This window comes from Phalacrocorax carbo, chromosome 13 (assembly GCF_963921805.1).
Source record: "Phalacrocorax carbo chromosome 13, bPhaCar2.1, whole genome shotgun sequence".
Taxonomy (NCBI): domain Eukaryota; kingdom Metazoa; phylum Chordata; class Aves; order Suliformes; family Phalacrocoracidae; genus Phalacrocorax; species Phalacrocorax carbo.
Genome location: NC_087525.1, coordinates 17,808,182 through 17,832,094, shown reverse-complemented (window position 1 = coordinate 17,832,094; position 23,913 = coordinate 17,808,182). Strand labels below are relative to the sequence as shown.

Sequence of the window (23,913 nt, the reverse complement as noted above, 5' to 3'; positions counted from 1 at the left end):
TTTTGTTTTTTTTTTAGTGCATGTATAATCCATGCGGGCAGTAATTTTCTTATACCAGTGGGGCTAGAAATGATTTGTAGGCAGCTTGTTTTAGAGAATGTTTTCAGATCTCTGGCTGAATGGAAATTGTCCAACAAGTCAGCAGTAGGTTAAGTGCTGGGGCGATAGATTTTAGGAAAACTAAAGCTACTGAATGTTATGAGAAGTAGAAGGATTTTGTGATGACATGCTTGGTGTGGGGTGGGAACTGGCGAACATTTCATATAATCTCAAAGATTTCTGCATACTACAGCATCTACAGTATGAATGCATGTCTGAATGCATTCAGTTTCTTTTTATGACTTCAGCATTAACTGTATTCTCTCCCTGCCTCTTTTTTCTTTTTAAAGGTTTGCAGCAGACTTTCTTGTATGGATGTACCAGTATCATCGCAAATTAATCCTTTCTACCCTTCCTTAACGGTAAAGTAATTGGAAGTTTCAGTCAGCAGATATTTCCCTGCCTTTTCTGACTCCTGAGGATGGGTATTTTTGAGATGCATCCAAGCAGCCTGTGGAATCCTTTGATTTGTGTTTGAGGTGTGAACAACCTCTGAAAGATCTGCTAACAGGATAAGGAGGAACCTCTATGGGTAACCCTTGGCTGGAAACAATTACTGGTCAACCATGGTAAAACTTGCCAACCCTCTTTATACGGAGTGGATTCTTGAAGCTATACAAAAAGTTAAAAAGCAAAAGCAAAGGCCTTCTGAAGAGAGAATATGTCATGCTGTTTGTGCTTCCCATGGATTAGATAAGAAGACTGTTTCAGAACAGTTGGAACTTAGTGTTCAAGATGGTTCTATTCTTAAAGTTACCAACAAAGGCCTTGCATCCTACAAGGACCCAGATAATCCTGGACGTTTTTCGTCTGTTAAACCTGGCACTATTTCTAAATCTGTTAAGGGATCTAGAGGAGCCTGTAATGAGCTTCGTAATGTGGATTGGAATAAACTCTTGAGAAGAGCAATTGAAGGGCTTCAAGAACCAAATGGCTCCTCCCTGAAAAACATAGAGAAGTATTTGAGAAGTCAAAATGACCTAGCAAATATTTTCAACAATCCTGCCTTTCAGCAGAGGTTGCGCCTGGGGGCAAAACGTGCTGTGAACAATGGGAGATTACTGAAGGATGGACCTCAGTATAGAGTGAATTATGGTAGTTTGGAAAGCAAAGGAGCTCCAAAATACTCCAGCACTTTCCCAGCTTCTCTTCCACCTGTCAGCCTTCTACCCCATGAAAAAGACCAGGTAAGTCTGAAAAATGAGAGCAAATGTAGTAATGCAAAAATTATTTTTGTTGTTCTTTGTTTATTTACTTAATGCAAAATCAATGATTCTTCTTGTTCATTTACCAGTTTAAATGTATATGAGTGAGGATGCATGTCAAAGATCCTTGCAGAATCAGTCCTGGTAAAGGAGGTTTGCTTAGGTCCCTATGTCCTGCTCGTCTGTGTTGGATAGTTTGCTCTTTGGGTTTTCAATAGATAAACAGAGCAGCAGGGAAGGGTTCAGCTGTGTCATCTCTTCTGGTGTGAGGTTGTTCTGTTCTGTCTAGCCTGGCAGACTGGCATTGCTGAGATCTGCTGTGTGATCTGATCGTGGCCTTTTACCTTCATTTTACACCTGGACCTACTGATTTTCTTGTAGTTTGAACACCACCTGGAATACTACTGGTAGAACTCCTGAAATTTAAGACTTACTATTTTTAAAGATATTTGTATGTAGATACTTAACTTTAAGACTACCATTAATAGGGACTGGAGTTAATGTAAATATTCCAGGAGTATAAGTGAAGGTGTCAGAGTGACAAATTGAGCTAAACTGCAGAATCCTACTCCTATTTCAGTTTTGTTGGACTTCCTACATGGGTTTATTTTTTCTGTTACTTGGGCCTTGTTTTCAGGTTAATTATTCACAGGGTTTAAGCCTTGAGGGGGAAGGGGTGTCAATTAGTGTTTTGTTTATGAAAGGATAGTGTCAGACATGTCTGTAGGCACTCTTTGATCATTCCCCGTTTAGTATGGTGAAATGTGTTTTGAATTTTCAGTGTACTTGGAAAAATAGCTACCTGTTCTACTTGATATGGGTTACTTAGAATATTTGCAAGTTGGTGGTTTGGTGGCTTTTCTCTTTTTTTTTTTTTTTTTTTTTTCCCCGTCCCCAGCTTTGCAGTGGTGAAGTTTGGTGGCAGTTCTTTTTAGCATGGACTAACCCAGACAACTTTGCCATCGTAGAGGTGCCATTAGTGTCTCCTTCTAGAAACTGCATGATGGTTTTTCACTCGCTTTTTTCCTTCAGCTGACTATAATGTGCTGGAGGGTGCAGAGTACAGAGTGCTTGTATTAGAAATATTTAATGATGTCTACAAGAACATCTGTTTGTGAAACTGTCAGAGGTGACGCTACAAATGTTGGTAGCTATAGGTTGATTTTTGTGAGCTTCTATAAATATAAGTTAAAATATGATTGCTTTCATATGTGGCTATCTGTTTCTGTCAAATGGGACTTCTGGGGTATTCGAAGGCTGCATGGAGCTTCATGCTCAGTAATCAGAATGGAGGTTTGGAAGTGTTACTTACTGTGCGATTACTGCTGTAGCCATACACTATAAAGATTTAATTACTTGTAGCGATAAAGCTGTCTGTTTAAGTACTTTCAGAGATTCTTCTGTAATTCTGATACTCTAGCGGCATGAAAAATTTGAAGACTGGACTACTGAGCATCCAAAACAGTTTAATACTATGATGCTGCATGTGAATTCTGTGGAGATAAAAATCTGCCTTGTTGGGCTACCTACTGGAACTGGCATCCATTGCAAGGAATATTAGGTCACGGTGCTGAAAAAAGCCGTTATTGCCATACCAAAATACTGGTATAGGATAAATCTGTCTTTCAGAAGTTAGCCAAACAAATCTGTTCTCTAGCAAGTGCTTTGGCAAGAAATAAGCTTTCATTTGGGTGCCTCAAAATTAGCAGTGTGACTTGTATGCTGAACAGTTTTTAAACACACGCTTTTCCTGACAAAAATAATTTTGATGTGAGGTTGGCGAGTCAGTAGGTGCATGTCGGTGTAGTGCACTGCTTAGTTGTGCTAGTTGTGGCACAGGTTACTGGGCAAATATGTGTAGACTTGGTTTTAGTATGGGATTTTTGCTGATCTTCAAGCTGTGTGGCTTCGAATACACTTAAAGGACAGTTCGGAAAGCAACTGTAAGTAGGTGTCTCTGTTATTGGGTGTGACCGCATGTTCATTTGAAATTGATGGTAATTCGTGAATAAGCAGAATGACACTGCAGGAAGACTGTTAGGCTATTTTTCTTGGAAGTATTTCAGTGGCAGTATGGGGCATGTCAAGACTATTTATTGAATTTTACACAATAAAATGCAGCCAACTGGCATCTCAGGAATGGCTAGTCTTTGAAGGCACCGGTGTACTTTAAAGTTCCTTTTGGCTGTTTATGTAGCTAGCACAAGTAATAGCTGCCTTTTTTGTTTGGGTGGCTCTTTTTGTTTGTTTGGGTTTTTTGGTTTTTAAGTCCTTGAACTTCACCTCTGGTATCTCTTTTGTTGACTTTTCCTGAGGAGAAGAAAGAACAGGAGGATGTGCAGTAATCTGTTTAGAGGACTGTAGAAGTTTGAGTAATTTTGACTTTTTAAATGCATAATTAACATCTCATCAGTATGAGACAGTTAAAAGACTTAGTGCATCAGACCTCTTTCTTTGGCAGTCTGAACTCTGACACTCATAGTATCAAATGCAGACTCTGAACCTTTCTTCCTGAGTGAATAAAAGGTGATCAGAAGAGATACAGTACTGCCTGTGTGGTGTTTGGGTTTTTTTTTGTGTGTGTGGCTTTTTTTGTGTGTGGTTTTTGTTTTGGTGTGGGTGTTTTTTGCCTCTTGCTTCTCCTACCCAGACCCCCAAAGGCATCAGAGTATCTAACACACTGAGAAGACTGCTGTGCAGTGCCACTAAAGTTATTTTTGCAGACCATGAGCCTTGATTGTGTTACTGGGGTGTTCAGTGTTTTGCATTCTTGAAATAAAATACCTATGTGGAACAGGGAGCTGGAAGTACTAAATTTTCCTCTTGGTGGTGATGATATGGAGCTGCTTTTCATGACTTTATATCTAGTTGCATTGGATCACTCTGTTAATACAGTCCTCTTGTTTTGTTAGATGTAGAAATAGCTGCAGTTAGTTACAGCAATGTAGCTTGTATTGCCATGTTTCCTTCTGTAATCCATAACAGGCTTGGAAGGAAGTGTTTGGGCAAAAATGGTATGTTTCCTTCAAGTGTTACCCTGGCTCTTCTGGATTTGGCAAAGGTGTGTCAACTCTGAGTTACAGGAAGAGGAAGTATGCAGTGAAGCTGTTCAAATGTTCTCTTCCTCCATCCCTGTCCATTCCCTGCTGTGTCTGGAGGGTTGCTTGCTCACCTCTGTGTGAAGCAAAATCAAGCACAAGGCTCACAGGAAGGACTGATTCCATTGGAAGGTCAGTAGCTGTCATCAGCTCTACAGTCTCTAGGCTACATGTCATATAAAGTGTGATGAGTAATATAACTACATTACAAAAGGACATCCCAGTTACACTAAATATTCTGGTGGTCACAGTACATGCTTACTTGATGTGTACAGGTAACTTAAAGCACTTCAAAAGATGCCTGTTTTAAAGTGATAAATCAGTGCGTAAAAGGACCAGCCTCCAGCCAGAGGTGGAGCCGCCTTAACCTTGAAGGGAAGATGAAAACAGTGGTGTTCATTAGGATGAAGACTTGTAAAATTTTTTTTCTTCTGTTTTGTTTTTCTCTGCAAGTAAAAAAAAAAAAACACCAAAAACCACACACAAAAGAAAGTGGAAAAAGAAGGAAATTTCTCGCTCAGTAGTTTGGTCTTGTGGGCTTCACTATATTGCAGTGCATATAGTGCACTTAACTGCTCTTATGTGTTCTTCCTTATGTTCAGAGTATCTTGCATAGATCTCTCCTCTCTTGTGCTTCACACCTTTTCTCACCCGGCATCTTCTGAGAAGGGCTGTATGAGTATGTTAATCAGAAAATGCAGTGTAAAAACCGATAACATAGTAGGAAGGAGTGCGAACAGAGAGGAAAATCAACCTGAACGTGTTGAGTCATGCTGAGCTTTTCGATAAGCCTTTGATGCATGAAAATGCACTTCTGGTAATGCAGCAGTAAAGTGATATATTTAAAAGTTATGGTTAGTCTTTAAATGGATGTTTAATTTATCTATAATGGTGTCCGTTGCAGAATGGCAACATCAGCATGTGCTGTGTTGTTTCTTGTTGTCCTTGCCACTTGGACGAGCACTAGGAAGGTTCTGCACTTTGGGAACTGCATGAAACCAACCAGGTCTTAGGAGTTAGCCATCTCCTGGGCACCAGTGTTCTGTGACTATAAGCCTGAAGAAGCAGATGCTTGTAGGCTAAGGACAGCTCTTTATTTACTTATTTTAAAGCAGAATTGAAAAGGATTAATCCAGCTTTAAAAGGTGAAGAGGCGAGGGCCGTTATAATGTTTTCAGAGGACTGGGAATGTGTGGTATATCTCAGTGGTTACATCTTTGCTATGTTCAGCATAATGACTACTTAAAATATACTTTGAAAGATACAGTGCAGATGGAGATGACTTGATCAATACAGTGTTTTCTTGGTCCTCCTGAACACTCTCTTGAACAGCTCAGCAACTGTGTTAATAGTTGTTTCCATCTGATTCTTGGCATGAAAATTTTATTAAACCCCCTTTCACTTTCAGTTTGTCTTTCTAAGCTAACTTTCATGCAAAACCGAACTTGTTTTATTAATTTTTCATACTCTGAACTCATATCTAATTTTGTTTTCACTGGCCTACGTACATTTAGCTTTTCAAAGTGTAACTTGGCATGGGTTGAGTTTCAGTTTTCTGGTGTGTAGCTTATGCCAGTGCAGACACTGGGTGTTCCTCCTTCTGTCTTTCAGGCAAAGGGCCAATCTATAGAGAATTGCTTTTTTGGCATCTAGGCTCCTCCCTGCTCAGTTTTTCGCTTCCTGCTTTCCTGTGGGTAGGCAACAAGAGACTGTTGGCTGAGACTTCTTTGCTTGCTCTACCTTGTTCCCTTTGGCTTCTAGAACTGCCACTGAGCAGAAACAGAAAACTTAGGCAGAAAGGAAGTGCCACACGATGTACCTTACTGATTTACACATACGCGGATAATCATAATACCTGACTTTGGAGCAGGTTTTATGCTGAGTCTGTGTTCCTGAGGGTGAGTCTGAGCACCAAAATGCAGTGATAGGTAAGTTTCTGTAAGAGTGTCAGCGGTGTGACAGTTGAAGGAACTGTAGACGAGTATGAAAAGAGAAAAATGAATTTTGAACTTGGAGGCTTGAACTTTGTCAATCTATAAAATGCTGTTGTCTTTAGAGACAACCTGTGTTTCTCCCCTGGCAACATCTTCATGGTGACAGAAGACTGAGGAGTGTCAGCATTACTTGACAAACACTAACTCTCATGTTTGTGCTTCTTGTTACCTCAATTCACAAGATACCTTTATTTCTTGGAAGGTTGGCCCGCACCTCAGTGCGTGTAGCTGTTGTCTTTGCATTCTGGGACGATTGCTAGGGCCTGCTGCTTGCTGTCATTTCTCTGCTGTCTTGGTAGCTTCTGAAATGCTAAAAGTACCAACTCCATGCATAAGCCCAGTGAATGCTTACAGATGGATCCTGTTCACACTTGAGGTACTGGAGCTTACCAGAAATTGTAGAATGACTTACCTCATCTTTTGAGCATTTAAAACTGAAGTGGAAAACTTTTGTTATCCTGTATTGTGGAGGAGCAGCTCATACCACTGTAAATAGCTGTATCAGGCTTTTGGGGCTTTTTTGTAATTCACAATTCAACACATTTGGATCAAAGCAAGAAGCACACTTGAAGAAGTTTTATTAAATTTTGTGGTGAGAGGGAGATTAAAAACTGTTATGTCCCATGTTAGATTGGTCTGATCCTTCATAAGGCGGAGCGTTGGGGAGGTTGGGTTCCAATTTCTGATGTCAGTGACTTAGTTCCTGTGAACAGGTCATCTGCAGTTTCCTATAGAACCATCAGGGAAGACCCTACTCATCCTTTTTCCCCCAAGCTGGATACTTTGGAACATGGTTCTGCATGATGTGCTTGTGATTCCTGTGTACTGCACAGAGTGATTCCAAACCTTATACTGCAAGCTGTTTAATCCTAAGGCTTGCTAAAATTTGATTCCCCTGGTAGTTTCTCTTCAAAATTAATTGCTGTGATGTACTGTGGTGAGTCCTGTATTGAAACTGACAGCAGTGAGTTAAAGAAATCCTGTGTAGTTCCAGCAGTTCGGTTTGTGGTTGTTCATCTATGCTATTTTCTGTGAGCTCCTCTGTCTTAACTGGGAGTGACGTTTGATTCCTGAACTACAGTTAGCGGTTTTACTCTTTGCATTTTCCCTCCGAGATTATGTTTCTTTAACTACTCAGAACATGGATATCTCTTTTGTCAGGATTCGTTCTAGAATATAGAAATACCCGAAGTCAGCCTTAGAGATGAGAACCACCTTGTGTATTTTCTCAGTGCTGTATCCTTACCTATCTTAACAGTCTTGACTCTTGGGTATTGTTTCTATGCTGGTTGAAATGTGCTAACAATTCCGTGTTGTTTCTTGTTATTGCAGGAACTTTGTTATAAAACAGGTGATGAAAAACCTTGCTAACTTGCAGTTGAGGTTGTCTGCTATTTTTGACAGGTGGTGTTTTTTTTCTCAAGAAAGATGCCCTGATGTAGATCAACTGCTAATCAACTGTAGTTTACCAGTCTGGTGGTTGGAAATTACAAGAGACTATCACTTTTGAAATAACCTCAAGCTAGCATTGAGAAAAGAATTACTCAATTGGTGAAACAGTCTTCTTCACAACTTTGAATCCATTTATATAGTCCTGCTCACATCTTTCAGAGGGCAGCTCTATTCTCTGTATTCAGGGCTATATTTGCATGGGTATAAGGACAGACCCATAGTTCCTGTGATTGTGAGGGCCTGTTTCATGTCAGGACACCAGGACTTCCTGGAACCAAATTGAGGGAGTTGCTGTTTTGTTCTGGAACAACACTACTAGGGCTCAGGTTGTGGTTGTAGAGTTTTGAGGATGACACCTCAAAGGATCAGGCACCATTTCGCTCACAGATCCACTGCTGTCCTTTGTGGTTACCTGTAAGAGACAAACCAACTTTTAAAGTAGTATGATTTCTTGCGGTTGCAAAATCACCTGTTTGTGTGTGTTGTTTTTCCCTGTCTGCTTATATTCCTCATCATTGAGGGGAAATTATAACTGGTGTCACTTAGATTTTCCAACGGCTGGTTTTTTTTTTGGGTTTGTGTTCCCCCCCTGCCCCTCGCCAGGCTCTTGCAGAAGGGGTTAAAGTTTTGAATTTACAGGCACAGGCAGCCTTCTTACAACGTGAATGGTGTGAACTGTTAAAGGGATGTCTGCGCAGGCAACCCCAGGGCTGCTGCATTTAGTTCTAGGTCTGTGTGGATTATCGTGACTTCAGGTTGCGCTGAAGAGAAGCTGTTACATATGGGAAAAGTCCTTGGGGGAGGGAAACTGCAGGCTTGTAAACTGTCAACTCTTGTGTCTCGTCTCTGCAGGAATAGCTACACATGTGCAGGAATTCCTGCTTTCTCAGGTGTTTTTCCTCTAGAGGGGCAGAGTCCCATTGATCTCCCCTCCTGGCTGTGGTGGAACAGCCTGTCGTTACCAGCTAATGCAGTACTAGGTGGAGTAGGCTTGAGACTTCTGTTCTTAATTACAAGCAGGATGCTGGCACAGGAGAAAAGCTGTGTACAATCATGGTAAAGTCTGGGAGGCATGGCTGGTGTGTTCTCCCCTAGGAAGAATCCTTAATAGAAGTGGGAGCTAGTGTAAGCTGTGATATGTTTGCACCCATTTTCCACATGCTCTCCAGCATTTAATTTCATCACCAGTGGTGTTTTGAAGTTGGCTTCAATTTCACAGATCTGTTTTTTTCCAAAATGGTGAAAATGACTGACTGTAGTTTTAAGAATTAATTTTTTATGTAATGTTCATGTATCTGTGGCAACATTAACTAGCGGTGTTTGCATTTTGGCTCGAGAAGAGCCAAATGTGAGAGGCACCCATGTTTCAGGCACTGAGTACACGTAATTCTTAACTAAAGAATAAGTAGTTAAAAGTATCAGTTGAAAGAATTATAGTCAAGAGAATTTTCTTGTACGTGTGTAGAATTTTTGTCTTTGTGTAGGACTGTTGTGTTACAGCACCTCTTTCAGCACTGGGTGCTTATAGTGAAGATGGCGACTCCTATTTCTCAGATGGCAAACAGATGAGAGGTGGCTGACACAGGTTGCAGCAAGGGAAATTCCAGATAGATGAAGGAGAAAATACCTTATAGTGAGGGTGGAGAAACGTGGAACAGGGCCTCAGAGTGGCTGTGGCATCTCCATCCTCGGAGGTGGTCAGAACTTGACTAGGCAAAGTCCTGAGCAATCTGAGGGAAGAGTTGAGGCTGGTCTTGTTCCGAGTGGTAGGTTGGGGTACATGCTCCAGAGGTCTCTCCCAGCTGAGGGTGTTCTATTTCAACTTGAATTTAAAGTTTGACTGCTGTTTCTGCGGGCTAATGAAATGGAAAGTATAGTTTCTTTATGCAAGACTACGATGATGAAGATTTTTAGGCAGTTACATCAAACAGACAAAGTGTAAGCTGAAGAAGTTTTCAGAAGGTTTGAAGCTTCACCTGGGAAAACCATTGCTGGAGAATTCACAGAGTATATATTTTTGGGTTTTGTTAAAGTTTCTTTCATAGGTGCATTTGGTGTGTGATGCATTTAGAATAGTGAACATCCTGATTTCTGCTTTCTTGGGACTCCCTGAAGTCTGGAAAAATAAGAACTTAAAGTTGCTGAACTCCTAGCTTTATATACCAGACCGAGGAGTCTGGGTCTGAAGCTTGCTAGGCTTGATTTAAGTTCCACCATTATGTTGTCTGGATACCTCGTCTGGTGCTGCTTGGAGAACTGTTGTCCTTTATATTGATCTGTAAAAATGTGAGTAACGCCTAAGTTGCAAGTACTGTGGAATTCTCTGAAGTACTTAGGATTAGTGGATAATGAGCAGAAATTAGCAAAGGGGTTATACAAAAATACAGTTAAATGGTGATGAAAATGGCAGTGTTTGGGCCTAAAAAATTCTCAAGACCAAAGTAATGTCCATTACAATCACTGAACTTAATAGTAGTTAACAAGTTCTAGGCATATAAAAGCTGCTGTATCCCTGCCTTCTGTTAGAAATTCAAAAGATACTCAGCTTTCATTTCCTACTTTTTTCTCTTTTGTCCTCTGAACACTAGTGTACCTGCTGTAGGAGTCAGGTTAACAAGGATGTGTTAGTGGTAGAGGAAGAGGACAGTGTATTGGCTCCTGCAGTAAGTATTTGGTTATCAGTCAGTTTATAAAGGTACATGTGGAAGTTGATGTACTAAACAACAGGGTTATACATAAACATGGTATTTTCTGACCTGAATATTCTTGCTCTGCCTTGAGCTGTCCAGTTCTCTTCCCTTCCTTCTTTATCCAGTTGTGAAAACTTGTTAATGCTGTTTTACAAATACTAATGCTGCTTTAATAACCAATTTCTAGTTATTTTGACATGTTCCGCACACATTCTGCTGATTTAGCAAAGCAAGCTTTCATTCAGATGTTTCAGGCATTACAGATGTTTTCTGAAGGTCTAAAAGTTACAGATAAATCAGTCCAGAAATGACTAGAGAAAACCACTTACAGGGCAGATGCTCAGGTTAGCAGCATGTGCTATGTGCATGCAGAAGGGTCCGTTACTGTGCTTGGATGTGCGTATGTTTAACTACGTGAAAAAGTACTGGAGCTCACACTGTTTTTGAAGCTAGTGACTTGTTCTTCTGTGGCTAGTTTAAAGAATTCCTCTCACTGGGTCACATGACATGCTTGTTTGCCATACTCTTGAGATTATTGGTACTTATGTCTTTTAGTGGTTCTAGATGTTATTAAAACAAATTTTAAACTACTGCATTTGTAAAGGTGACAGCTTCCGTTGTAGTCGAGCAATTCTTCCTCCTTACATCTATGCATTTAACTTTAATCCCTCGTGATTAAAAGTTATTTTACCTTGGATAAAGTATGGAATGCAGTAGCTGTTTAAAAAAAAAAAAAAAAAAAACCCACAAAAAAACCCAAAACACCCAAAACCCCCATAGCCAGCCTGGTTTTAGCCAGTCCTTCTGCTTTACATTCATTGAAAACTGTTTAAGAAGTAAGAATCCAAAAACATTAGTTCTGTTCTGGGCTTTGTCACTTGAAATTTGTGTGATGATGGACAGTCTTCACTTTCTGCAGTTGTGCGCTGTGTTTAAAAACCTGCGAGGAGCTGCTCATCTTGCAGGCGTGTTCTCACCTTCGCAGTAGAGAGTTTTAGAAGTCTCTTAGATCAGAACATGAGGTGGGTGGTAGGAGTCTTCTATTTGGAATAATAAACCTCTGGAGGCATCTTCCCCTGTGTGTCCAACTTCCTGTACTGCTCTGAATTGAAGGTGGTACCTCAATTCTGCATGTGAATTTAAGGAAATAATTGTGGCTGCTGTCCAGCCCACGGTTGACAGATTTTTTTATGTCTCTTAGAAGATACTAGTGGTGGGAGAGGGATGTTCTGGAATTTTGATTGGTACCTCTCTTTCTAATGGATACTTCTGCCTGCTTAAGTAACACTTTCAACGTGCATGTTAGGTACCTTCAGCCTGTTATGGAAAAGGTATTGATAGCTTTCAGTTAGACTAGAAATAAAACTTACATGTTTTTATGTTACTAAACCTGCTGGAGTTGACTTCATTTGAGAAAATGACTTTGACAGCTGGCAGCTCTATTCTACCTAAGAAAACAACAAAAGCTGGATGTTAAGGCTTCATTGTGTGAACATACCGCATTTAATTTTCTTAAGTAGTTCTAAACAGAACTGCCTGTAAGCTGCTAACACAAAACTGAATCTTAATGATTTATATAGCTTCTTTCTCAGTATTGTGTTTGAATGTATTTTGAAGAGACTTCTGAAAGATGTTATTTCTGGAGAAGAGCTACTGCTACAGCTGAGTATAAGCTTTTCCCGTTTCCTGATCTCTGTCTGGTAGTAAAATTCTCACTTGCTTGATATTTTCCTAGTACAAATGAGTTTTGTTAAAAGAAGAGATTTCAAATTTTCTTAGAAGTTTACTATGGAATTTATTTGTAAGCCTGATGCCTTAAAATTTTGTATTTTAACTTAGTTAAGATTTATACCTTAATGTTCTTAATTGAAGAAGAGAAGTAACTTTCTCACTCCTGTTTAGCAGGGGAGGGAATCCTAAAATAGTTTGAGTAGCCAAATGGGTTTTAACCTTGAATCTCTTTTTTGCCTTTCCTCTCAAAAATGTTTTTCTTAGTTTTTAGCAGGCTTGTGTCTTACCCTTCAGTTTCTGACAACAGCCTTAATAGCAAATTTTTTTCCTGTCCCCACAACACATGCATTTTGTTTACTTCGCTGTTACGGATACCATTGGGAGGGCAGCAGCTTTAAATAAGGTTAGCTTTTGTCTTTCATGTGCACAGCTATAATGACTCCCATTCTTATTGCTTTCTTAAGTCATGACAACTTGACTTTTTTCTTTTTTTTAAGTATGTATTTAATAGATTTTGCCAATTAGAGTAGACATCTGTTTGGAGATCAGTAGCAGTCAAAATCACTTACGAAGAAATTGTTGGCTCATGATGTATCTGAAATATTTCTGGAAGTTCGGCTTCTTTTTAGCTGTTGCTAAGAGACAAATTTTCATTGACATGAGGGATGTGAGGACATGTCAGCATGCTACCAGTTGTTTTATAGGCAGTTAGCTCTGCCGCCTTGCAGATGGTTGGAAAACTCTTGGTAGTGGGTAAATGTGTGCTGATTATCTCATTGAATTAAGGTAACCTTTTGTTGTTCATTGAATTCTGCAGACCAGGCACTGAGCAGCTGCTCTACTGTTGAATTCTGGATTTAGTGAATACAAAGATTATGCTAACGGGTATTTAGTCCTGTTCCAGGTACTGAGAATTGGACCACTGTAAGAATTTTTTTTATTTAGTCCTGCCTTCAGTGTGTTAGTAGTCAGGGCAATCCAATAAGATGGCACTTTCCACATTTTGACTAAACTGTATTTCCCAGCCTTGTTGTCACTACAAGCTCATTGATACTTTAAAACTTTGGAAGTAGGTCAGAGAGAGAGAGATTGCAGAGAGCCGTTGGTTTTTTTCTTCCCTCTGACTTCTCACCCTCTGCCTCTCTTTAAGTGGTGCAAAGGCAGGGAACTCCTGTCTCTCTCTGCTCTTTGTATTGGTAGTTTTGGGTTGTGTTTTGCTCTGGGGTGGCATCCCTCGTCCCGTTCCCCTGCCCCCCCCCCCCCCCCCCCCCGAAGTCTGATTTGATACTAGCGTATGTGGCAAATAGCACTTAAAACTAGTTCATTGTTAATTGATGATTGCCTCAAAAACAGTTTAAGCAACCCAATGATTACAAAGTTAATAAATACATCTGTTTATATGTTCTGGATTATACTTGTGAATGTACACCTCATCTAGTGGGGGTATATTTAAAGGTGATAATTCACTGTCGTGATAGAACAGCGACAATAAAAATTGTTTCCCCACACTTTTGAAAACAAATTGGTAGGCAGAATTAGGTTTTCAATTCGGTTGCTTTTATTAAGGACTGTTTTCAAGATTTAAATAAAGTATTTAGTTTCTAGAACGATTTTGGAAAGGAATTGGGGAAGGAATTGGAACATTCCCCAGGTAAAGCTCAAATTATTTGGATTGCAGAAAGCAAAAACACTTCTGCATTGTTAGACGGTATTTACAGACTTTAAAAAACCAGCTAAGGTCTTCAGATCACTATGGTTTTGTCCAAGAAAATGCTATTTTGTCAGGATCTGAAATGTGGGGTTTTTTGAGAATAATTGTATTGCTTTGGAAATACAATGGATAAAATATAACTAGGCTAAGATATAGTTACAGCAGCTATAGGTAAGGGGTATACTGTGCTGTATAGATGGGTGTGATACACTCTCTTCTGTAACAAGTAATGGATTGAGGACTTAAGGGATCTTCTTGAGAGCTTCTTTCTCAAGGCATTATGGTCCCCTCGGCGAGATTTAGAAATAGAGTAGAAGTAATTGTGTGTGGTATTACAGTACCTCCTTTCCAGGGTAAGAAGTAAAGAGAAGAGGGCTAAGAGTTTTAAGGGCCTATGTGCAAGGGTCACTGTCTAGTGCACCTTACAGGAGAAGGTGTTTTGAGATCCAGTTTAGGTTCATCTTCCCCGTCCTGCTTAAGTGTAACTCTGATTTCATTCTTGAAAGTGTGTGTGTATTTTTATTTTTTTATCAAGTATATAATGTTTTAATGTGTTCTTACGTTTCCACCCAACCCTCAACCCAAATCACATGTACTGATTAGACTTCTGCAGTAAATAGTGGCCCATCTTCCATTTGGTTTCAGGAAGTATTGTTGGGCTGTTTCTGTTGAAACCACCTTGTTGTAAAACTAGGAAGTCTGCTCTGATGTCAGGGTTCTACTGAAAAAGGCTGATTGAAAAAAATAAAATCAGTATTTGAAGTATAGAGCTCAAAAATGAATCTATTTTGAAGTGAATGAATTTTATTTGTTACGTAACACTGTAGTAAGATAAGGTGATACTCTGAAGAAATCTTTGCAGGAAGCCTAGGAGCTGAAATGTTTTCCCTGCTGTAAAAATACCACAGTCAAATGATACACCTTTGAAATTGGGCGTGGGGGGTGGAAATGAAGTGGCTTTGCATCTGCTTGGTTTCCATTTCTGAATACACTGTTAATACTTAGGTGGGATACATTCTATCATAAATGTTTGAAATAGCTTCTCAGACTCAAGAAATCGCTCTTCTCTTGTACCTAGTGGAATTTTTTTATAGACTACTTGTTGTTTTTTCCCTTCCCCTTCTAGTTTACCGAAATGCTGACATCTAACTCAGTACATATCCAAGAATTCCTCTCCACTTGTGTTAGGTATCTAACAGGTTTCTTTTGTGACCTGGTTCATGTTATGAAAGTTAATCATGTTCATAGGGTATAAAAATCTGAGGTGCTGTCATACAGAAATAGCTTTAAAAAAATGGTCTGATTAGCATCTGTGTGATTGCCCCAACGTTAAAACTAACTATTGCATAATAGTATATATATGAAAATCAAGTTCATCTCTTAGCAAGCTTTCCTAGAATAAATATATTGGGTGACTAAGGTAAACTTATTATTAATGCTTTCTTCAGACAAACCAGCCAAAAATATAATAGCTCATGCAGTAGCGTCTTTCAGTTGTGAGGGACTGTGGCCTTGTGGAGACAGGGATGAAGATATGCAGGCTGCACGACAACTTCAGAAGTATCAGCTTCTATTAGTAGAGTTCAAAATGACAGTTTATGGCACAGCCTTGGTTACCACACTGTTGTTTCTTGGTGATGCTATAATGTGGCCAAAAATATCACAGATGGGCACTGCACGCACTTCCTACAACTTGTGAGGTTCTACTTGATTGTGTGGTCTAGCAGTGTCATTCACCTCGTGTCTTTTTAAGTCCCGTAGTAAAAGGTGGTTGCCTTTGGGTGGCTTTAATAAAATATTGGAAAATGCTACAGTTGGAGAGAAAAAAAATCCCTGACTTCTTAAAATTGAATTTAAACAGTTTTCTTGGAGGGAGTTTCACCAACAGAGGAGGTACTACAGGGAATACTGTATATTATCTTATTATATCGCTCTTTATTGAAAGCAGGCTGTTAGACTATAAAGCCAGTAAGAGAGGGTAATTACATTCTTAACTGGGGCTGATATTAGCAGAGGTACAATGCCAAATGTTTTGATACAAGCAAAACAGCAACAGGGGAGCACGACTTAGAATGGCATTTATAGCATCATAGAATCATTGAGGTTGGAAAAGACCTCTAGGATCATCAAGTCCAACTGCCAGCCCAACACCCCCAGGCCTCCCAAACCATGCCCTTAGTTTGCCCTTTCAGTCAAAGATGGCAGCTGTTGCTTGTAAAGAACTGTGAATGTGCCTTTCTTCTCCTGTAGTCTGTTGATATGTTGATTTTTATATAGAACTAAAAATACCAGTTTTGCTAAGAGTTTTTAAAGTAGCATTACAAGAAAATAATATTATATTTTTATTTGCAGCCTTAACTCATTTGTATTTACAAAACAATAAATATTTAGTGTACAGCAATATTTTTCTTAGCAGATGTATTAAATTCCACCGCAGGTCTATTTGGTACAGCTTATACTTGGTGTCAGCACCTATTCCCTCCATAGTTATTGCCACAGAAGACAGGTTTGGTATTTATGCTGTATGCCTGGCTTTCTCTTTCCTAGGTTTGGGGTTCCAGGGACTTTTCAGGCAGCATAATCTAGAACAGATAACCTGCTTAGTGAAAACAACAGTAAAGCATAGGGTGGGTTTCTTCGTTTGTTTTTTGTTTTTAAAAAATGCTTTTCATGCTGACTTAGAGGTGCATTGAAGACATTCTTTGAGACAGGTGTTGTTATTTAGCCTCGGCAGTTTAGCTTGAGGGAAATGCTATAGTAAATACTTGATTAGCAGCTTCCATGGAGGCACTAAAAAGTGTCCTGTTAAGAGTGTGGTAGGTAGTCTATATAAAACCTGTTCACACTATGTATGATTTTGCTAAATTCTCAGGCTTCTTTTGCCCAAATTACTAGTTTGTATTCCAACTCTCTACTTCTGAGGTGCTATCGGCATCAGTGAAACAGTATACTGTGGGGTTTTGTTACTCTGAATGCTTCTGCAGCATGCTAATTAGGAAGTCACTAGTACAAGTAGCACCTAATAGACGAGGCCCAAATATTGTGTCATGATGGACAGATTTCATTCTTTTACATTTGTGGCTACTTCAGAAATTTCAAGCTGAGCAGCGGTCATTTCTTTGTGTGGCTGTTCCTGAACTCTTCCCATGAAGGGACCATAACTGATAAGATCTTAACATGGGTTTTGTGGTTTCACTGCTTGCAATTCAGGGAAGGAAAAAGCCAACTGTGATGTGAGTTTACCACTGTGGTATAGGACACAGTATAGTTCATGCTGTTTCCTGTTGTGTCATAATATTTACTACGTTCTTTTGCAGAGTTAAATATTTTAATATTTTTCTTAAAATAATTTGGGGAAATGGGAAACATGCATGGTAAGTGTTGAACTGTTCATCTGCTGAAGGAGGAAAAAAAAAAAAAAAATCTTTGTTTCTCACCTTTCTATTTTACTGGCACTCGCTTTTCCCACCCACCCAACTACCTGCCTTCCGCCATCAGCTCACACAGTTTAGACAAGAAAGCTGGCTTGAGGCCCTGGCTACAAATGTATGCATTTTTTGGCTAGAGTAGAATTGACTAGAAAATGCAGGCTTAAGGCAATGCTTAAGTTTCCAAAGCCTTGGGAGGGGACTGACAAGTCCTGGTTATGGTATGTTGTGCTGCAGGGTCTGCAGTGGCAGTAGCACAAGTGAAGCTTTGGAATAGGGCTCTCCCGTGTGTTAGCTCAAGACCTCAAGCTTCTATAGCTGGATTAAAATAATCTTTCTTCGATCATGAATTATAACACCGGATTAAATTGTGACTAAGTGAAATAAGTAATCCATTAGAGTAGAATCTAAAGATCAAATGAATGCAATGAAGATAGTTTTTTAGAGCCTAATGCTTAATTATTCTGACGTGCATGAAGATTCTCTCAAGGGGTGTCATGCAGATGTTTTTTCTGAGGATACAAAGGCTTTTACCTAGATTATAGGAGAGCGCTCTTCTGCAAACAAATAAAAAAGATGGAATTTTGTTAATAGAACGTTACTGAGAATTGAGTAGCCCGATTTATCCTGCAGAAGCACTTATGTAGGATTGTAGTTTCTTCTGTTTAATGTTTGAAATAATTTGCCTGACTTAAGAAGATCCTAACTCCTTTCCAGGATGTAACAATTTATAAAGTAATGTTTCCTTATGGAGGACCAAGCTGTTATCCTCAACTTTATCCACATATGATCTTAACTAATGTATGCTGCTAACTATTTCGGTAGTCGTTTTGTGGTCACTGCTTACAGGAATCTGAAGACCAGCCTCACTAGCCACCTTGTCCCTGTCTAAATAATATTTTTCTCAAGGTTGTCTTGTTTGAGTTAGTGTCTTGAACACAAATATTCAAACCTTTTTAATGGAGTGCTAGAAAATTCCTGGTTTGTGCCTAGCATTCTACCAGAAAGGTCAGTTTCTTCCTCAAAAGTTAGAGCATACTGAAATTGTGATGCTGTATAATTAAAAAAATAGTATTTTGCTGTATGGCTTTGTGGGTTTGCTTTTGTATTTGCAGCAGATGAACATAAACATGTGCCATAATTGATACGTTGATGTATCATAAAATCATTTCCAGCCCAGCATTTTATCACTTAAGACAAGCAAAGGATGCTGTGCTACACAGCTCAGCTATACTGCTATGCTGTTGTATCGTGTGGCCATCCTGTGGAAGTAGGTGAGGTGTTTGTCTTGGCTTTAAAGACTTCCTGAGTTTGGTCAGTACAGATTTTTATGTGCAAGATCCATAATGACCTTAAGTATCGCCATTATTTTATGGGGTGAAAACCTGAAGTATCTTTAATGGCGTAAAACAGGAATGCCACATCAAAACTTGAGTACAGTGTACAGGTTTTGAGATGGAATTTTCCCTCCTCTCTTTTTCCCTTTCCCCATGGATTACATAGCTTCATTTGAATGATGCTTCAGACATCGCAACCAGTAGATGCTCGAGACACCTTTTCAGCTGTCACCGGTACTGGTGGGCACCTACCTGTGAAAACTTCTGGAGACACTTGGACAGTGTGTTATCCGTGATAAAATGCATTCTCCCTGGAGGAAAACATCCTGAGTGCTAGCAGGTTTTTCTGTGCTGGCTGTCAGGCTTGACAAATGACACATGTTAAAAGTGCAACAGCTAAAAGGCTGAGCTTTTTGCCTCCTAACAGGAAGCAGCTTTGTTGTTCTTTGTTGTATTTTTTTGTTGTTGTTCCTGGCAACACACAAAATAAAATACTTTAATTAGTCTGAAATTCCAAGCCATCATGAATATACCTGATGTGAAAACAGTATTAACAAAACCCTAAAAGTCCATAACAAAAAGCTGTGCCATGCAGTTAACAGGTTTTGTCTTTCAAATTCCAACCAAGCTGCAAAGAAACCATAAAAGGAGTGTTATTTACTTATGTGCTATAAAATAAAGGGTTGGAGTGATGGGGGAGAAAATACTATCTTCCTGCATAGGTTGTCTTCTGTGCGTACGCACGGCAGTGTACAAACTTAGATTTCGAAACGCGAGCTTTCCTCATTGCTTTTTGCTTTGCAGGGATGAAGGGTACTCTACAGTACAGTTGCAGGCCGTTTAATCCTGTCTTTTCTAGTACTGCTTTCTCCTCTGATTCACTGAGGACCATTCGTGACATCTGTTGAGGGCCAATAAGAAAGGGCTTCTAGGCTTTCAGACCTTTTATGCTAAACAAGATACAGGTATTTTCTCAGCTCTTCGTGTTCTTGGAGATAAAGGTTTAGGATTTCTCATGGCTATTTGAAATTAAATACTTATCCAATTGTCCGTTGTCTTCCATGTCTACACTACAGGGGGTTGCCATTTCAAGCTGGTCAGGTAGAAGAAATTCTAAGAATATGCGTTCTGGGTTTTCCCAGAAGGATTTAAGAGGATTTACCCTGTTGGTCACTAATAGAGATTTGAGTCAGCTAGGACACTTACCCTCCCGGACTAACAGGGAGCAGTATCTGACATGGCTGGACCTGCAGAATTTCTATATGCATGTCTCATTCACTGCTGTAATCAGAAGTAAATGTATTAATTTCTAGTACCAGAGGTAAATGAATCTTGAGCTGCTTTTCAGTCTCTAAGTAATGAGTCTAATCTATTGCAGTAAAAGCTCTACCAGTCAATGAGTGTGGTACTTTAACTAATTCTGTGGTTTAAATCTAATTACTGTACAGTGCTTTTTAAAATCAAACTTTTGCTGGCTTCAAGGCAAAGCATCTTAAGCCTTACCAAACTTAAACTGTACATCATGTGGAATTATTTTAAGAGTGATAACTGTGATCCTGTCTTGTGCAATGTGTTCTGTATTTACAAGAGAAGAATTGCAGCCGTTGAAGTTTGTCATTATATAGGAAATAATGGGATTGACTGTACTGAGATGCCAGAAAATAGAGTGTGTAAATGAGAGCCAGACTCATTAGTCTGTGGCATCATACAATGAATGCAAGGTTTTAATGATAAACTTGGTAATAATTATGAAGCCTTTTCTGTGCTGTAAATCAGCTAATTTATAAACTGCCAGCACCTGAAGAAGGAAGTCTCTTAGGGCCAGAGGCTTGTGTATTATAACATATTTATTGGTTTGATAAAAGCTTTATTCCATTATCTGTCCAATTTAACCAGGAAGTATTTTTCTTATAATTTAACTGTAAATCTCAAGAGGAGAAAACTGTAGGAGTGTGATTTTTTTTTTATATTCTAATGCCACTTAGCAGTAGCGATTCAGGAATTGATGGAAATAACTGTTTTAAACAGCTTCGAGGGAAGATTTTTTTTTTTCTTCTGAGAAGTGATTTCTCTGTGCCTTGGGCTACTCTTTTTGCACATATCTTATATTCATACACAAATGTATATGTGTGTATATATAAAAATGTTTTATTTTGCATCACCCTCATTTATACAGTGATTTACCACCCTTGTCTTGTGAAGACTGACAGCTTTTGATTTTTAAAATGGAAAAATAGGGTGCAAGATTCAGTGAGGATGGAAGGGCAAAACAGAAGACTGCAGGGAATGAAAGAATGGTGAAAGAAGAAAATACTCTGTGTACTGGTGGCTTTGCAATGGTGACGTTTATCGTTGAGAGTAGCTTCCTTTGTGCAGGTACTGGCAGCCCTTCAGCAGTGGTGATGTTTTTCACTTGTCCTTTCAAGTTAGTCAAGTAACTTGGTGATAGCTGCAGATGCTTGGGCCAAAAGATGCAGGATTGCTGTAACAAATGGCACGGCACCATGTCCCACTGCAATAAACCAGGCTTTTATTACTGACATGTTGTTTGATGGCCTTCTGAAATCCGTAGCAAAATTGTCCCAGAACCTGTCATGTTGGCGTGCTCCTCACCTGTGAGATAATTTTATGAGTGAGTCATGTGAGGAGTGGGAGGAACTCAGTGGGACAGCCAATTCAGGTAATGATGGATTCTTACTTTTGTCATAAGAACTTACGGAATGGTCTTTGCACTATCACGCTTCCTTAGTGCTTGTTTATGGGATAAGTGGTGGTTGCCTGAATGTCATTTAAATAACCCTGTTACAATGTCTGGGTTTGGAGGTGGGCAAGGAATTCTAGGTACTTGAATCCTAATTCAGAACTCAGAGCCACAAAAGTATGCCAGACTGAGCCTTATGGAGGGTTGAAGATTGAGGAAGACAAACTACTTATGACCTTCCCTCGTTCTTTTGCTTAGTATTCATAATTTGTGGAGTTACATCGTTACCTGGAGCACCTTAAGTATTTCGCTGGCTAAAGCAATAGAGAGTTAGCTGGTGCCATGTGCATGCTCTCTGAGAACTTCCAGAGCTGTCGTTGTCTTAGTGCCTACCTGTGATGATTCACTGCAATCTTTAGATAACATGTAAAGACCACAGGTAACCACCTCTGATCATCAGCTTACCAACTGCTGCTTTTCTTTCACCTTCACATCTATTTCTTGCAATAAAGCTTTGCATTTACTGGATTTCCCCTATTGAAAAATAAAGCCTGGAGAGATTTTTACATTCCTTGCAGAGCAGGTCCTTGGTTTCCTGGTTCGTCTTAAGGACCTTAAATTCCAAACTTAAGAAGACTTTCTCCTGCCATCCTGGCTTGTTGACAGCCAGGCTTCATCACATGTCGTCTGCGTGCCCTGTCCATACGCATGACAATTCCCCATTCCCCACAGGTCGTGCTGTTGCCACTGACATGCAGGTGGCATGGAGGAGCCAGTGACCTTTCTGCTCCAGTTACTCCTGCAAGAGGAGGGGAGCAAGGCTAGGAGGTGGTCTCTCTGCCTTCAGGCTGTAAAGCAGCAGTTTGCCGTCATGTAGACTGCATTTCAGACTATTCCTGATGAAAACCCTGCTGTAAAGCTGCAAGGAGCAGGATGTACTTCTGAGGGGATTCTGCCTGCTAATGTTTTCTAGCACCTCCCTCTGTTACTTGTGGTGTCCTGTATCTTGGCCCATATTTTCTCATGCAGCATAGTTTCATTGCTTGCATTAATAGTGACTGGGATTGGCTTGAAAGCAGCATGACTAAATAGGTTTGGATGGTAGTAGTTGTTTGTTTTGAAGAATGGGAACAGCTTTTTATAAGGGCTCAGGGTCAGTGGGGATTTTTGCTTTTTTTTTTTTTTAATTGTTAAGAATACTGTTGTAGTTCATGCTGTGTTATCCCCCTCTTCCTTCCCACCCCAGTCTAACATGTGACTGCTATTTACAACTCAGCTGTGGCACAGGTATCGTACAGTATCTCATAGTAAGGCCTGAGAGAGAACGTGGAGCATTAACTATGTGTAGTGAAAGCAGGGGGGATGGGACAGGACACAGCATTGTCTTGGGAAGATAAAAACTTGTGAACTTCTCCCCCTCTTGAAATCACATCAAGATTTATTCTGTCTGAAGTAGATGTGTGTGCACTTTGAGAAAATAAATATCTTCACTGGATATATCGGTTTCCTCATATCATCTAGTATTTTGCTTGAGTGCCTACTGGGGAGCGAGCAGGCCCTTTGCATGGAGTGTACTGCCTGTCGTGTCTCTTAAACTAGGACAGAGCAGAAAGGCAAATGTGCGCGGAAGCGATTAACATTATGCTCTTGAGTTACTGCACACATCTTTAAGCACATTTTTAGTGTAACTATCTCTGTTTTGCCAGAGGTTTTCATACTGCATTAATGCAGGCATTGGGGCTCATGTGATAACATACAGTGACCATTGTGCCCTGTCTGAGAAGAGACTGGGCTGAAGGCTTCAAGCTGGAGGCATGCCCGGACTGCTGAACAGCTTGGTGTGTCCTGGCAGCTACATATGGAGCTGTGATTGCTGCCACCTCTTGCAGAGTTGGTGCTGCTTTTGAGTTCGTGTGGAGAGGAGCGTTGGTGTAGTTCCCTTAGCTGGATGTGCCGTGTCAGCGCAGTCAGGTGACTTTGCACAAGTTTCCCCAGCCCATGGATGTGATGTCTCCCAAACTGGCATTGCACAAGCCACCTGTTGCTGCTGGTCATTTCCAAGCCAACCGAGTCTGCGAGCCACAGTGCTAACCAAGGCGTGTGTTAGAAGAATTAAACACAACTCTTAAAACGGGAAGCTGGGAGGTTGTCGTAGTAGCCTGGGCCTTATTTTGGTGGTCTCCCTGCTCTTTGTCAGTGCGAGTTTCTGTGGTCAGTAAGAAGAGAGTATCTCTGTGCCTCAAGAAAATGTGTTGAAAGCAAATATATCATTAATATTGGCTTTTGCTCAGATCAAATATAAATGCCTTTATTGTATTATGTATTAATGGTCTTGGTTTGTTTGGGTTACTTCATAATGCACAATTGTTTTAAAGGAAATGAATCTTTTTTGACTTTGTTCAAATACACCAAGCTTAATGAAAGGCAGTTCGAACTGGATTGGTTTAATGAGGCCCGCTTCTATCAA

At 39.9% G+C, this 23,913-nt stretch overlaps 1 protein-coding gene across 7 annotated transcripts in view; it reads left to right on the top strand.

Annotated features, from left to right (window-relative positions):
* KAT6B (lysine acetyltransferase 6B) overlaps positions 1–23,913 on the top strand; it is a 117,369-nt gene that overhangs the window by 7,221 nt on the left and 86,235 nt on the right. For all 7 annotated transcript variants that reach the window (XM_064464950.1, XM_064464947.1, XM_064464953.1 and 4 more), the window contains exon 2: positions 390–1,286. In XM_064464950.1, coding sequence (XP_064321020.1) covers positions 666–1,286 — 621 coding nt within the window. In that variant the 5' untranslated portion in view covers positions 390–665. The remainder of the gene's footprint in view (positions 1–389; positions 1,287–23,913) is intronic.